At 33.6% G+C, this 17661-nt stretch overlaps 2 protein-coding genes across 3 annotated transcripts; one reads left to right on the forward strand and one right to left on the reverse strand.

Annotated features, from left to right (window-relative positions):
- Positions 1-4458: 4458 nt before the first annotated feature.
- LOC147407238 (Ribosomal protein L25/Gln-tRNA synthetase, anti-codon-binding domain-containing protein) lies at positions 4459-8459 on the reverse strand. The gene is made up of 3 exons (XM_086435705.1): positions 8031-8459; positions 7812-7941; positions 4459-4877 (listed from the first exon to the last, which is right to left on the reverse strand). The coding sequence occupies exons 1-3, from the start codon at positions 8412-8414 to the stop codon at positions 4651-4653; spliced, it is 741 nt and encodes a 246-aa protein (XP_086291831.1). The 5' UTR covers positions 8415-8459; the 3' UTR covers positions 4459-4650.
- A 5052-nt stretch (positions 8460-13511) lies between these two features.
- Positions 13512-17602, forward strand: LOC147407239 (protein OSB1, mitochondrial-like). Of its 2 annotated transcripts, none has more exons than XM_086435710.1 (4): positions 13512-14030; positions 14762-14900; positions 16196-16301; positions 17021-17602. In XM_086435710.1, exons 1-4 carry the CDS (start codon positions 13645-13647, stop codon positions 17287-17289), a joined length of 900 nt encoding a protein of 299 aa, XP_086291836.1. In that variant the 5' UTR covers positions 13512-13644; the 3' UTR covers positions 17290-17602. The 2 variants fall into 2 exon arrangements, with proteins under 2 accessions (XP_086291836.1, XP_086291837.1); XM_086435711.1 differs by having other exon boundaries at positions 13867-14030; positions 14842-14900.
- The last annotated feature ends 59 nt before the right edge of the window (positions 17603-17661 follow it).

A 17661-nucleotide genomic window follows, 5' to 3' on the forward strand; every position in this document is an offset into this window, starting at 1 on the left:
CTTACAACCCAATCCAACATTGTTAGAGATTTACAAACAAATTAACGAAGTTATAATTGTGTCGTACTCACAGGTTACGTGTGCCAATCTAAATACGACATAACCCAACTTATTTATTAAATTGGTTACATGCAGGGGCGGATTTAAAATGGGGGTTGTGGGGGCACTTGCCCCCCACAAGAACTTTCAAACCTTATAAATTAGTGAGATATTGCAACAAATTTTAGTGACGGATAAAAAATTCTACCACTATTGCCCCCACAATTTTTTTTTCCAATCTTAATTTACCCCACAACTATTTTCTTTTTCGCTTTAGTTATCCCCACAAAAAAATAAAAAAATCTACTCTTGATTGCCCCCACATGGGTAAAATCTTGGCTCCGCCCCTGGTTACATGGGACCCCTTTGGACTTCTTATTCCTTGTGGGTTTTCAATCATCTAGGTAGCTCTTTATCGTTCAAAGTTTTGTATTGTTTTAAAATGTTTCAACCAAGACATTTTTCTTTTGATGAAGACTAACAAGGAACGTTAACCCCAAAAAATTGAATGTTTCGCTTTATCTTGAATATAACAATTAAGAGAGTCAAATTTACCCCTGACATAAGATATTACCTAGACACGATATTTGAATTTATGTTATGGTATTTTAACTTCTTCGATTTTCAAACCTATGTACAAAATCAAAAAAAAAAAAAATTTACCTTAAATTTGATGAGTTTTCAACAAAGAATTCAAATATTTTATTACTAGAGAAAGAGGAGGACATTTACATCATTTTCAATTAGTCTACCATAATAGACTAAGATCCCAAAAGTATGTATAATTATTTGATCAACCAAAATAAAAATTGGACTAGTCTGGTGCACACAAACTGGCCCAGATACCCTTCGTTATAAAAAAAAAAAAAAAAGTATGTATAACTTTGTACAATTGAGTGTCACAAATTTTTTACTTTCACCCTTTTGTTAAATTTATGGGTTATTTAGATTTTAGATTCCTATCCAAGTTTTGGTGAATATTTGAGATCACCCCCCATATATTTTCAAATTGATAACAGACCCCCTTGTAATCACTTAACTAATTTATTAAATATTAATACTAGATTACGTGAGCCTGCAACTTCTAAGTACAAGCCTTTGATTTTCTTCTCAAACCCAATTATCTTGAAGACCTTCCACATATATGGTAAATTTCTTTTAATCTATTCAATCTTATCTCAAATCCATCATTTTCAATCTCATCATTTTTTATATTTTTATATTTTTAATCAAAATTATATTATTTTTTACCTTTATTCAAAAATAAAAAATAAAAAAAAATCTTATCTTGCCTTGAGATTTGAAGACCATAGCAAATAAAATATCAAAGTTGAAGATGAGTGGTTTAAGCGGTTTTTGCTAGAGTTTAATGAGGAGGGCATTCAAGTTATTTTTGGAAGTTTTAACTAATCCATTAAAGAAGACTAAGTTCAAGAGGGGCTGCCATTAGTTTGAAAACATAAGGGTACCTCAAATAAAAATCAAAATGTTGGAGGGGTATGTCCAAATCACCATAACTTTATATATATTAAACATACTCATGAGTCATGACTTACGTGCTTTGCAATACGGCCGACACACAAGACGGATTCAACGTAGAACCAAAATCATTGATTGCTGATTCTGATTTATTAGTAGGCCAATGAGATGCGAGTAAATTATTCTACAAACATGATGCGACCACTTAAAGTAACCCAGCCAGACCTTAAATCGTCTTTGTCTAGTATACAATTCAAAGGGATTGTCAAACATTTATGAGTCAAACAGAATCCAATAAATGCCACATGGCAGGTGGAGGATACCTTGTGTCGGACTACATCTACGTGACTTCACCCTAACGTTATCTAACTTGCGCCATGTGCGTAGAAAACCCCATTCTGTCTTACGTCGTGTAACATATGAAGGATTAAAGAACGAGTCCAACACACTGTAATTTTTTACTCTATTGTGATTAACGTCGGCTACACGGAGTAAGGAACAAAAAGAAATCCAACAAATTTAAAGCTCAATCCAGCTGACTTTTTCTTTTGGTTATTGGAAGGATAATAATTGTCATTTTGAAGAAGTCATATAGAGGCTGTGGGCCATAGGATGATCTTCGTGATTTGTGGGGGTTTAAATGTTGAGGACCAAACTATAGTAAAGAGTTGGTCAAATTACCACCAACGTGATGATCATGTCATGTTGGGCCATGTAAAATATAATGTTCGATGATTCTTCTAATTTTGAGAATATTCCTCTTAATTAGAATTTGGATTAAAAAAAACAACAAAAAATTGGATTGACCATTTATGTCATTATTTTTGACAAATACTTTATTTAATTAAAAATTTAGAATAAATTGAATTTTATTTGTGATAGTGATCATTGTGTTGAATATGATTCACTGTGCCACTAAATTATCTGAAATGATATCTGTTTAGTGTTGCTTGAAAATGATTCACTGCCCATGTTCTAATTTCGAACTGTTTAGCTATGAAATCAAAAATTAGAAGACACGTGGTTATGTCACTTCAACATTGATTTTAGTGTAATGATTTTCTGACAACTCTTTTTGACACACACCCCCCATCACAGAATGGTAGATCATTTGCCTCGGGATATATATAATTATAAATCTTTTTTTTACACATTCCAAGGCAAATGATTTGTGGTTCTGTGATGGGGGAGTCATATTATCACGACTCTTGATTTTAACAACTATAATCTCATATTTGTTGGGGTCCCTTGTCCTTTCAATTCAATTTTTAAGACAAAAATTGTACGAATTTGTTCGTGGTGATTGAGGTGGTTTTGGTGATATTTTGAGGGGTCACTTGGGGATTGCTTTGGTGGATTTTTTTTGTTTGTTTGTTTTGAAGCTGAGATCCAAAGGATTCATAGAGCCATCGATCGTGAGAAAGATTAGAATTGAGTGCTCTCTGGTCTCTTGGTACAAGCACAGTTTCGTCTCCTAGTTTTTGGTTAGACTTATTTAGACTAGTTTAAGCATGGATTTGATCGAGTCAACATAACCAATAGGTACATTCCTTCTGGATATCACATGCATAGGTAAACAGCTCTTAGGGCTCATCAGGAAGGGTAGGTCAAGTGTTCAAACCCCACAAAGCAATGAATTCCTTGGAGTCACCCTTCAAAGTCCAAGACCATGGGATTAGTCTCACCTGAAGGGTGGGGATACCACAATAAGCTAAAATGAACGAAAGAAAGAGAGTAAAAACAGCTCTTAAGGATTTGTTGACAAAATTTTCAAAAACCATTTTTCTAACATTTGTCATCTTCTCGCTACCTTGATTTGCTAGCACTGAGAACAACGGGGATATATCATCCCCAAATGCAAGATATTGAGAAACATATTTATTAATTTCCAAGGATGTTGTAGGGGAACATCAATGAGACTTAAAACAATATGTAGGGAACTCAAACTAAAGATTTCTTAAAGGGTTTATGATGACCCTTCTCTAATTCAAAATTGTTGAACAATTTAAAGTGAAATGAGATATTTAGAGCCATTGTCTTCTGTGATTAGTATCACGAAACCTAAAAGCAGTTGCTGGAAGTCAGGTGTCATAGTTTTCGTAATAAAGCTCCGACCAGTATCTTGGGGCATAGACACCAATATCCAAAAGCCTGGATTTGGGATCGATACAAATGACAACCATCAAGAGGCGACAAACCGACTATCAAAAGATGTGATGATACACATGGTGACATGGACCAATAATGCTGATGCACGATTTTGGACAAGCGTCCAAAAGGACTAATCTCTATAATTGTCAGGAGTCGTCTTCGATGTATGTCAACTCATGTGATGTAAACTAGACAAAAGATAAAACCAGGCAATTAAATGATACACCCATGAACCCCAGAAACCTGGAAATAGGATGTGCACTCTGGAAGAAAGGAAATCTTCATTAATTAGAACCTAGACTCTGTCAAATTTTAATCTGACTTGTTTGTCGGAATGTTTGCAAGAGAGGGGCCCATGTAATTCGAAAGGAAAGATCGCAGGTAAGACAGTTGGGTAAAAGTGGAAATCGAAGCACCCTTGCATCTCTTTCTTTCTTTTTGCTCTTTTTGATGGGCAAAATCTTATTCGCCAGTACATGATCTTGACCAAAATATTGTGGTTGGGAACATGAATCATTTTTCACAAGTCAACAATAATGCCGTGCAATTTATCCAATTTACCAATCTTTAGCACATGGAGACATTGGAAACAGTCAAGAAAAATGGAAAATTGCCAAATAAGTCGAAGCTTACCAATGTGAAGGCAATATTGGGGAAGGATTTTCCCCAACATGTTTTCAAATCAAACATGAGGTAAGAAGACTAACAAAAGAAAAGCTAGGAAGCATATTCAAACTTTTTTTCCTGTTTTTTTTTTTGCTGAGTACCCTACATTCAGAACCTTAAATATAATGCTTAGACATCCATAGATGCTTCTGCAATTCATTAAATAGCCATTGTCGCTAGCAATACTGTTTATTATAACTAATATCTATACCAAGAAACAAAATCTCCACACATAGAATGGAGCAAAAGCGGTTCTACTCACAAACACTTACTGCGAACCACTACGTTAATGAAAACTGCAGATATTTGACTTATCTAGACCATTAAAGGTTCCAAGTGCTCTGACTGTGTTGCTGCAACCTTACATAAGGGCATGTTCTTGTTCCTACGTAAAAGCTTCAAGGACGGATGAACCTTGATATCATGCACTAACACTTTATCACCAATGTCTAGGTTGCTCACGTCCAACTCGATTTTCGAAGGAATGTGCTCAACTGGACACTGGTATTTTAGACTTTTTCTCATCAGGTTCAGATATCCCCCTGTTTCCCATGAAAGATAAATAGTACACTGCAATTAAGCTTAAAAGAGAAAACACTAAGGGATGCTAAATTAATTTAAATTTAATGGAGGAAAGTTAGAAAGCATTTACATTGCAGTATAGGCATGACAGAACACAATCAATGTTTAGGTGTTGCACCGAGAAAAAAATATGAAAAGGTTGGGTGTTGCAAAACAGGAACCACCAAATAATCTTATGTTTAAGATTTTGGAGAAAATTCAAAAGGAAAGTTCAATAGAAACAGAAGCAAATATGAGAACAATCACATAGGCCAAGGTAAATTGTTTCTTATTTACATAATAGTAGTTGCAAGCCATTAGAATTCCATAGAATTTGCTAGCAGAAAACAAAACCAAATGCACTTCAAATCAAGTAGCTGCAAGATGGCAGCCTATCTTGGTAAACATTGGCTACGATAGTAAACAGAGAATTAGATAATCTAAATTCATTGCTATAAAAATGATACAAATCATGACCCCTATTCTTAAAACTCTAGGATCCGAACTTCATCACTTGGTTGCTTTAATGGAAGCAACTTCAACACTTGAAGCCAAAGGTCCGAAGTTCAAGTGATGATACCATCGTCCAACATCATCAGAAAACTCTAGATTTAATAAAAAAACATGGTTTTGAACTCACCCAAAGCCAAGATAACTTTGGGAGATTTGTCTTGGTGTCGGAAGCAACCGAGCAAAATAATAAACGTGAATTGTCTATCATATTGACACATCTGAGATCCAAGTTGTCTTGGTCTCTTCTGCGATCTATAACCACAGTACAAAAATATAGCTGAAAATAGATTTATGGGGATAACAAAGCTCAAGAAATCAAGAGAGAGGCACCTGTGAAGATGAGAGAGAAGTTATTGAAGAACGCTTGATTTCAGAAGAAGAGGATCTCTAATTGTTGGCTAAGATTTGCTTGCATTACAAAACATAAACACACTATGCGTGTCGTCAACACCTAATTTTGAAGAAAGGCCATTTTGGACTTTCTCTTGATTGTTAAGCCCTTCGATTGATGATTAGTTGATCTTTGCTCAGAGAACATGCACTCCCACGTCTCAATAACCAACATGCACCATTACTCCCTACCTACCTATGATCACTTGCTTGTTGACAGTGAAGAGCAAGGCCAATTTAAAATGTATAAATATATAAATAAGCCAATTAAACAGTTTGACTCATTAGATGAGATGACTCGAACAATTCAACTTGATCTCAGTAGACAACAAGATGAGATACTGGGTTTTGGAGAATTAACACATTTTGATTCAAGAACTCTTCGATTTCCATCTGTTAAGAACCACAGGGGAATCAAATGGCTTTTAAGACACCCAAATCAGGACCAACTTACTTCAAAGAAAATCACACAAACCATTTTGGAACATCCTCACAAAAACTAAATCGATTTTGACATCCGTAGCCTTAAGAAACCCTATTCTGGGGTATACCTTGTGGAAGCATAAAACAATAAAACATCAGGACCATCAAATATAGCCTCAAGACACTCATTACCCCATCATAAGAAACAAGAAATTTCCTAGTCATCATGCATTCATCAGTATCCCAGATTGAGGAAGTATCCCATCATAAGCAATGAGAAGGATGAATGCATATGAGTAACAGTAAAGAGAAAGATACCTATCAATAGAGAATTTTAAGTGTATGTAACGAGAATAGGAGTCTTCAAGAAAGGAAACTAAAGAGGGCATATCTAAAACTAATGACAGAGATCATAGAATGATCTTCATGATCAGAGGAAATCAAGGAACAAGATATAGATCGAAGGTTACATGGGAAAAAAGATCAAATTAATAGTCGTAAGGATATAAAGATTCACTTTTTACCTTTTATTGATTTTTATGTGATTCCAATTAACATTCGACTGAGAATCCAACTTTGGGATTTGAGTTTCTTGCACCAGCACTTAGAAAAGGAGAATTGGCAAAGACAAGAGTGTTGTCTTTTGGAGGCTTAACTTATCAGTAAATCACCTCTACATACTTGTTCCTTGTTGGAGATAAAATCACTAGCACCCTGGACAGTTCATATGGAACCAAATAGTTAGAATCCCGATGCAGATATGATCAAGTACAGGTTGAAAGGATCATGTTGGCATGTATCTCGATATCTACATCAGGTGCATCCACTGAACCACGTGGCATTATTGGATTTGATCATAAAGATAGTCAGGAAAAGAAAGGATTCTTTCACTAGGGAGAATTACCATTGGGGAAAGGATGAATATTCCTTTTAGGTTAACTGCTTTATCTATTTAAAGGGTGGAGATACATTGAAAAAGGAGATATGGGAAAGGGAAGTGATGAGGCTCTAATGTAACAGGAAACAATCATGTAAACAGGTGATCTATAGTGAATGACTCTTGTGGAGTGGAGCCTGGGGATGATGTCACTACACTGGATTCAACAAACCCCTTAAAAATCTCTCAGATTCTCTCTTTTCTATATATATATATATGTATATGTTGTATGTTTGTAATTGATTGGCAGTTCCTAAGAAATACATCACTCAAGTTCTGATTCAGTGATTCCTTGAGGTGGATTCGGATTTTTTGCATACATACTCGTCAAACTTCAAATGCGAAAAACATCTATGAACTATATTTCAACTCCTCATCAAGGGCAGCCAAGTATTACATTAGACCACTTACTTGGAAATAATGTGATAAAGAAAGTGTCATATTATAAAATGCACTAACATACAAAGCTCCACACAAACACAACCAATGCATTAGATTAAGCAAAAGAATTTCTTGCATTGGTAGGGCTAAAAGCACAATTATTAATTTTTTAATCCAAATCATCACAAAAATGCAAGCTATCCATGACTAGCATTTATTCAAACACATTTCGTACGTATGAGATTAAATACAGAGGGAAAAAAACCTCAACCTTTCTTAAGCCCTGGGCATAGGTCCTCTCCTTTTAAAACGATTGGCACATCGACAATCAAGTCCGAACTTCCATCAGCCCACATGAAAACCAGGTTAAAGATTTGACCTGTCTCGGGGTCCCTATGAACCTGCAATAAATAGTAGAAGATGAACAAAATCAATCCCAATGTGAATCAGAACGCTAAGACAAGACATGAGGAATTTCTTTCATGCTTGCCTTGATGGGAAGAACAGTTCCGGAATCAAGTAGGTGAGAAGAGCCAGAACCAGCACGAATCTGGAGATTAAAAGTTGTGGAACAAAAGAAAGGGAGTTGTACGGTCTTGAGGATAGATTTGATCTGCTTTCTCTCAGTGGTGAGAAGCTGTTTTCTTGAAACAGGTCTGGTTGGATCTTGTTGGTCACGAGAGAAGACTACTGTGGGGATTCTGCCTTGTGCTCTGTCCTTTGAGGACACTCTGTTTCCTGTGTATTCTCTTGGAATCGCCTGTATCGTATGGTATGAGGCCAATGATGATGATGATGAAAATGAAGCAGTAGTAGAGTTAATCGCCACCACCCTTCTCAACCCTCCACTTACAGCCCACCACCCTCTCCCCATATCTCTCTCTCTCTCTCTCTCTCTCTCGCGAACGACAGTGATCCCAGGGTTATGTCTTGGGGATGGGTTGCCAATAGAATGGTTCGAAACACATGTTAGGATCGAAACAGGTCAATGGATCGGATTAGGATTTGGATGGATCACAAACCCGATTAAACACCAAATTTTTATTTTTCCACTCTCCCCATTTTTCTCTATCAATTTTTCGTGAATTTTAAATTGGGGAAATTACTTTTATTTAATATTTATTATTAAAAAACTATTTTTTTTAAATTAAAATTACTTAAGAGGCTACATAATCTCATTTTAAAGTGTTATTCTTCATGACGGTGTTAAAGCAAGTTATTAAAGCGCTGGACAGTCCAATATTTTAATCCTTTGAAGAGCATTTTTGGGTAAAATAATGTATAAATAACATTAAAATGTTGGCTAGTCCTGCGAGTTACTAAAATGCTTGATTTAAATCATTTTGGATCATTTTTAAAAAAATGGAATTTTTTTTATAAATATTAAAATATTTGTAATCTTCTTTTAATAATTTTTCCTTTTAAATTTCATGCGATCAAATGGTCTTTAAATTAGTACGGCTCATTTTTTTTTATCTCACAGATTCCTCAAGCATACAAGGGTAGTTTGATAACTAATAAGGGTACTTTTGTAAATTAGAAATGCCATTCAATACACGTGGTTACATACGTGAGTGGTGGATCCTAGATTTCTGTGAGCAAAAACATTTCCCATTAGTACAATCAGTGTCAGGTTTGGTCTCGGATTGAGTTGAGATTATTAGTGTGGAAGCAAGGAGATTGGACATGGATCCAATAATTGGATCCTTGGGTATTTGTTTGTGGAGACATTTTATTTTTAAAAAAATGGATTATAAGAGTTTATGTTTCATCATACATGGAAGAATCTATGTTTCATCGTACATGGAAAACCAACTGAACAATTTTTTTTACAACTCCTAAGTTAAATTTTTACATAAACTAAATAGTAGAGTTTATTCGTGGAGTTATAACTAACTCCACCAATTCCAACTCTAACTCTAACTCTGATTAACTCCCACTTTCAAAGACACCTAGTATCATTTCATCATAACTAGAAAAATGTTAGTTAGTGCGAGCATTTGGTTAGAGTTCCCAAGATATGGATCGGATGAAGCATATATTAGTATTTGTAGTTGATTTTGTATCTGAATATCCATATTAGGTAAGTTATCTGATTTTGTTAAGAATAGTCGTATTCGATTATCTACTCAACTTTTTAAAAGATTTCAAAATCTAATTTGTACATGAATTTCAGGCAAATATTCAAGTCAGTTATATAAAAAATATACCTCATGATGAGGAGGATGGATGAACCATAATTTAAGGTAATATATATACCTTATCGTGAATTTATCATTTTTTCAATTGGCATAAATAGATATTTGGATCGGGTATGATGCATATCCAACCCTAAAAAGATTTTGATAAAATAAGTATAGGTAAGTTTACTCGAGTTCTTAATAGGATAAAAAAAATGTATTTGTACTTGAATAACTCGAGCCGGATGAATTAGGTAAGCATTTATTTATTAGACCCATTGCAAACCCTACAATTGGTTCATATTATTAAAACAAGATCATCAAAAAATACTAAAGAAAATTACTTAATGGACATTGTAGTAAGGACTTCTTTTTAAATGCATCCAGGCTTCTAGGCAATAGCTTAACAACCTAGATAGTAAAAATATTTATTTCAAAACATGAAAATTTTATATATCATCTATGTCAACGATTTATGTTTAGGCACGAAATCAACGATCGTTGATCTCGATGGTTGAAAAAGGTTGATCTCGACAAAGATCAAAGGTCGATCAATTTAGCCTCATCTCCTAAACCGTAAGCTAAAAAAAGTTTGGTTTCTCCTTCACTTTATGATAAAAACAAATTTCATTTCACGAACAACTATAGTCAAAATCAAGTGATTTAATCTTCTTCCACTTTAGTAAAGTGATTTTATCACTTTCGACTTATGAGAATAAGTAAGTGGGTTATGAGAAACGAAGACAATTTGAATGTTTGATCTTGATGATTTCCCAACTAGACCATCAAGTCTCATCCAAAAGTTAAGAGTATTTAGAAAGAAATCCCTATCGACAACAAATTTCATGATCTAAATCGAGACGCATAAATTAACAAATTCAACTCCAACACACTAGGGCTCGAGCCCTATATCCTCTCCCAACTGTCATTTTATAGAGTTAGAACCCTTCAAAAGCACTCCAACACACTCGGGCTTTGGCTTTCTATTTTAAACATTCTAGAGAGAGAAAGTTGGAGATGCAAAAGAAGAGAGTGAGTTTTCTCTCTCTCTCTCTCTCTCCTCTCTCTCTCTCTCTATCTCTCTCTATATATATATACTTGTAAGTTGTAAAAAATGATGGTAGTTGTGAACATTTTACTTAACTGGATTTCTAGAGATTCATTTTTGCTTGAACTATTGGAGTGAATACCCCTTGATTTAGCAAAATCACCCGCCACAATAAAATGCCAACCATATATGTCTATTTGTGTTGGAGTTGCTCTAAGACAATTATTTTTTATTTTTTTTTATAATCAATTTTGAGGAATAATAGTGATACAAATCTCAATATTCTTGTTCAACAAAATGTTATCCTTTGATTAATAGTCAAATAAAAAAAATGATGGTGTGTAGCTTTCTTTTCCTTGAGCTTCGCGCCTGATTCGTTGAGAATGTTGCTTTGATTCATATATGATGGCTTGATGTGTTTGATCCTCTGTAGTGGATTTTTATTAATTATTTTCAAGTTTCACATTTGATCGGCTTAGAAGAATTTATTGGTTTTTGAATAAGGGCTTAGGCTTGATCTTTAGAGGGTTTTTTTTTTTTTTTTGTAGATTTTATTCTTTCTGAGTTTTGCGCTTAATCATTTGAGAAGGATTTATTGGCTTTTGAAGAATGATTTTTAGGTTAATATTCTCTATAATTTTTTTTTTTTTTTTTTGAGATTTTCTTATTTACGAACTTCACACTTGATTGGCTGAGAAAATTTTCTTGATTTTTGGAGAAGAGCTTTTAGGTTTGAAATTTTCTTGAATTAAAGACCAATCTTGTTTCTTCTTTGGATGAAGGTTTGAGAGATTTTTCTTCTTTAGAAGAAGAGTTGTTGTTTTTTGAGAGAAATTGATCAAGGGATTTATTCAAAGGAGGAAGGTTTTGATATTTATAGACTTAAAGTAAATAAACTTTTCAACTATGCCTCTGACTTAGTAGGCTTTAACTTCGTCTAATTTCAATTTTGAGGATTTTATGGGTTTTTGTGGATTTCACTTATCCTTTGGATGTAGAACCTTTTAATATGGATCACTTGGACTTTCTTGAATCATGGACTTTATATGTGAAAACCTAAAATCCAAGTCTTAAAAGGCATATTCCCAACAAATGGACCCAATTTGGATGTGTGGGTCCATTTAGAACTTTGAAGGACTTTCTCTTGATTTGTAAAAATTTTAAAAGTATTCTCAAAATTTTGATGCCTACATTCCCCCATGTATATCTTTCTTAAAGTATTATTTAAAGTGACTTTTGAAATCCAAAATATCATTTGTTTACCTGTAATTAATTTCAAAATTTATAATAAAATCTAAGTTGACTAACCCTATTCTAGGGGTGTGATGTATATATATATATATATATATATAGAGAGAGAGAGAGAGAGAGAGAGAGATGCAAAAATATTATTTTAGTGCAAAATATGAAAATCTCATTTATTTTTTCTTTCAAAAACATAAAATTTTTGTTTGTTTGTTTTGTTTTTGCTAAGAATGAGAAACAAGTCCCTACTTTTTTATTTTATCGTAAACCAATTTTTAATGAGTTCAGTATTATCAAACTATCAATTGGATTTTCTTTCATATGATTTTGGAGACATTACACGTTTTTGGAGATATTACACGTTTTTGATATAAAAGCTCGAATACAATTGTAATACAACATTAGTGGCAAAATGCTTCTAATTTTTAGCAAATTGGCTCATGTAGTCATTTAGGATCTGTTCTTTATAGAAGTCTGTTCCAACTCCAGAAATTGACTTTTGGAAGAAGCAGAAACCCAGAGTTTGAAAAGCCATATCCAGTAGAAACTTGTTCGTTACAAAAGCACATAAGTTAGAAATTGATGTTCATTTAACAATTTTTTATTGTTGGATTCTGGTAAAATAACCAGAATACCCTTAATGTTGATAATACACTTAGAATGCACAAAAATGAGAAGAATATCTTAATAAATATATAATTACACTAAATATATATAAATATAATAAATTTATATTAAAAAATTATAAATAAAAAATTATTTTGAATTTAAATAAATTTATAAATTTTATGATTCTATCAAAATTTTGATATTATCTCCTTTGAAAAATGAACATATGATAAAAAAAACACTTGCATAATACACAATTCAACATCCAGATAAAAATGAAAGGTGTTTTACTAATAAAGTAGTGATGATGAATTACGTTTGATATTGATAGTAAATATGAAGGGTATTTTTGTAATTCTTTTTTATTTTTTTAGATTAAGTTTGGTTGAAAATTTGATTAAAGATGAAGGGTATTTTGAAAGATGAAGAGTATTTTGATAAAGATAAATGGTATTTTAGTAATTCACTTTTATTTTTTAAGATTAAGTTTAGTTAAAAATTTGATTAAAGATGAAAGATATTTTGATAAAAATTAAGAGTATTTTGGAAGATGAAGGGTATTTTGATAATTCTTTTTTATTTATTAAGGTTAAGTTTGATTGAAAATTTGATTTTTCAAGGTTAAATTTGATTATAAATTTAATTAAAGATGAAGAATATTTTAGTAACTATACTTGAGTCATTTTATGTTTTTGACTTTCTTCAAGACAACTTCTTTTAAGAGTCACTTTTGTGCTTCAATTGAAAATCGCAGGAATCAAAAAAATTAAAATGAACATCATTTACCTTATTTTTTGATTTAAAAGTAGAAAAAACAAAAAAATACTTGTTCCTTGAGCCCAAAAGAACATGGCCTAGTAAATTGGCTCACTGGAGTACGGATCTTTAATGAAACCCTAATCATGATTTTCAACGCGACTCACTGACTCAAACGAGACGATTTGAAAAAGGGCAAAAAAAAAATTTCAGACGAAAGAAATGCCGCCAAATCTATCGTCTTCGAATTTCTTCGTGAAGTTCTCATGCAGTCGCTGGAGATCTCTCGTCCAAGAGCGATGAAAACCCTAATTTTGTTTCAGAAATCATGGCGGAGTCTCGTTTCTCCTCCTCCCTATATGGTGAATTCTCTCTCTTTTCTCCAGAAACTCGTCTGCTTCTCGTCATCTTCAGTTCCAAACCCTAGATTTTCAGGTCAATTTTCTAGAAACCCTGAATGTGAGGAGAGCTTGGTTTACAGGCATAAGCTCCAATTCCAGCGCCCAACGAAGGTGAAATTACGGGATCGGCCTCGCAATTTGGTTAGTTTAATCGGATCAGTAGTCTTTCCCGTGAAGATCACAAAAAGCGGATTTGATTTTTATACTCTACTCGAAGTGAGATCCTCCCATGGTTCGAACCGCACGTTCAGGTATGATTTTTTTATTTATTTTTATGATTGTTGTTTTGTTATTGTATGTCATTGATCTGAATGCCCTAAATTTTTATTTATGGAGATTTAACTCAGTATAAAATTGATTCATTAATGATAAAGAGAGGGAAAGGGAGGGTGTCAATGGGTTATAATATTTTGTTAAGCATTCAAGTTAAGTATGCAATGTTAATGAGTTTAGATAAGCTAGCATCAATTCCTGTTTGAAAAGTATATTAATAATAGATTAAAACATAATATCTTAATAAATTAAGATTTAATGGACTAGTTTTTAATGCATGTTACATTGCTTCAATGTTTCATTAATGGGTTGGGTGAATATGGTTTTATAGGAGAACAATTCGTTTAAAAAAAAAAAAAAAATACTCAACTTGATGAATGGCCCTAGTTCCTACCTAGTACTTATTTTCCATGCTGAAGGCTTTCGAGTAAAATTGATACATAAGTCTGGAGTCCATGCATGGTGCTCTCTTGTCAAGATTTCTGATTTTCCTGGTTTTTTATCATGCCATGAATTCATCAGTGCATATCCTTAACTTGAACTACGATTCATTTGGAACTTGTCAATTTATTCCCACAAGTATCTTTCACTACACACAAGAGTTGGCTTTTTTGTGTGTGAATGCCAATTTTCAACTATGTTCTCTTCTTATCTTTTTAATCAGGATATTTCTGTTGGTAAGAAGGCTCACATTATAATATTTCAACAGGATTTTACTGATGATGCGGAACAAGATGGCTGAAATAGCTTACAGACATTTGAAACAAAATGATTTTATTTATGTTTCAGGTTGTTTAAGTTCATATAGAAAGGCCAATGAAAGTGGAAAGCTCGAAACATTTTACAAGGTTTGCATTTACCTTTGAGACATACCTTCATACATGTTGCAGGGCTAAATACCTTTGGAAATCCCTCTTTTTAGCTGGACTTAATTTTATAATGATTAAAATCTGCCATATCATCAAGTTTTATGCTTGTTTTTCATGCTCTTGTTGGTGAATGATGTACTTCCTGGCACTGTTAGCTTGACTGTGGCATGGATACGAAGTATCAAGATGTCTGAAGATCTCCGGCACGACAACTTCATTTAATTCCAATAAGGAAGCATGGCCACAAACATATCATCTTGTAGTACAATAGATCTTCTAGATTGTAATCTTGTGATTTGTGGCTCATGAAGGGACCTTTGAGTTGAATAGCAACCCAAATTACCAGAGTACATGATCAATGTGATTAATGTTAATTCATTTTAGAGAAAAAGGAAAAGGAAAACTGGTTTCATCACTGTACATTTTCATTATGATGGCTATCATTGTGGTTTTGTTTTTGCCCAAAATGTTATTTTACCGTAAGATTTCAAAAATAAATAAATAGAATTAAAGCAATGGTGTTATTTTGGGCTTGTTTATTTTTTTTATTTATTGCAAGAATAATGGTCATTATAGTGCATATATACATTTAAACTTTCATTTCTTTTTTCTTCTTCTTCTTCTTCTTCTTCTTCATCGTCTTTTTTTTCTTTTCTGAAAGACATTTTTGATGTTACATAACATGGGGTTCACCATTACAAATGGTCACAACGGCAATGCCGGCCCATCATTATGCCTTATAATGGACACTTTTAACCCTGTCTTTATAAGCAATGGACACTTGCTTACTAAGATAGAGAGGAAAAAGGCCTTACTAAGCTTTTTTTCCTCACTGTGTTTGTAAGGCTAGTCGGACTCAATGGTTTTCAGGCTTTGTTGAGAAGACATAACACAGTGGCCCTCCAACCTGAATTTCAAAACAACTGATAGTGATAAATCCGTTTGTATGACAATTCCATTGTTTCTGGCCCACCTTTTTGTGTTCTGTATTTTATTAAAGTTTCAATTTTATTTTTCATACTCTTATCACACCCAGCTGCCATTAATATTAATAATCATTTGATTGAGCCATGAATGTTTTATGCATGAACTAGATTTATAGCAGATACATTGGTCTAGTTGAGTGGGTTTGACAAATAATTTAGGTGTAAACTAAAATATTCAAATAACAAATTTGATCACTTCTTTTGGAGACACATCCTCTAACTATGCTAATACATTTCTAGATTTCTTTGACATGGTAATTGAATTTTTATTTGTTCTATTCTTTCCAGGTAACTGCAGAGGAATTGAACTATGTCGCACGGACTGGTAAATGCCAAAATAGTCAGAAATCTGAGCAATCAGTGCCTAAAGAAGAGGGAACAATTCCAATCTCTTGTAAGTTTTTTGTTCTTATGTTACAGGGAAATTACCTTCCATCTTTGCTCCTGGAATTATGTGGCGTTTATGTTGGCTGGTCCATGTGCCAGGGTTGGAATCCTTATGTGGTTGTTTTTCCAATTTGTCTAGTTAATATATTTGCCCATAAGATTCAATGCTAAATACGATCAGTTGGAGTTTGTCATGGCTTAGAGAAATAAGTTTAACCATATTGAATTGGCTTAAGGAATCAATTTGAGGTCGATCTAGTTGACTAGTACTGTAACCAATTTGAACTGTCTGATTCAATTTCAAACAAGTTCCATATAATATATTTTATTTAAGGCTTTGTGAATCCTAGAAAAAATTTACTAGGAACAGTTTTCTAGACTTCCATACAGGATCTACGACTGCAGTTTCTAGATATTTTAGCATAATGTAAGGACAACTGTTAATCCTGTAATTCAAATCCTATCTATTATCCTACTTGTTGAAAAAACAATTCTGTTAGGTTGGTCAGGATTAAGATTTGCATCAATCAGATTGTTACGTCTGATACTGCCTATGTTATTTGGAGGTTGATGATTGATACTTGCAAATTGTGAATTATCAATTCAATAACATTATAAATTAGAAAATTAAGGAAGAAATACTTTTGTTGATCTCAATAACTATTTACTTTCTCGAGAGAGTTTTTTTTACTTATTTTTATTTCATAAAAATCGTCATTTTTACAGATCTGGATAAGAAGAAGGGTCGGATGCACTTATGGCAGGTGTTCTTTGTGAACCCATATGAATGGTGGGACAACAGGCGGGACAAGGTCAATCCAAGGCAACCAGATTTTCGTCACAAGGATAGTGGTGAAGCCCTGTGGTTGAGTCCAACAGATCCTCCATGGGTTAGAAGACAGCTCCAACTGTATGACTCCAATATGGCTGCAGGAGGGCATCTGGAACGTGGAAGTTCCCGATCTCGTGTGTCCATGTGGAAATACGAGGAATAGGAATTGATCTGTGGTTCCAAAAGAAGCAACAAGAGGGCCATAACACTTGCACTTCAAGGAAGAGAGCTCTACCACCTTCATTTTTTTGACTATAAGACGGAATACAAAGCTCAGAGAATTGTTGCCAACTATTGCTCCATCACCAGTAGATCATGGTGCTTTATTTGTATGATAGTTACTGTGCAAAAATGTTGATAAAGAAGTGATTTCCAACATAGTTTTGCAATACTTTCTCAATTGTATTATACTTTGCTTGGAAACCTCCATTTTCAATCCTATTATATTTAAAAGGTTACAACCGTAGCCATAGCAATATTACCCTCTGCTTGTGATCTCTATTTTTCTTCTCTAGGGTTGATTCCTGCTGAGTGA

This window comes from Akebia trifoliata, chromosome 3, assembly GCF_017979445.1.
Source record: "Akebia trifoliata isolate Shusen 1 chromosome 3, ASM1797944v1, whole genome shotgun sequence".
Classification (NCBI taxonomy): Eukaryota; Viridiplantae; Streptophyta; class Magnoliopsida; order Ranunculales; family Lardizabalaceae; genus Akebia; species Akebia trifoliata.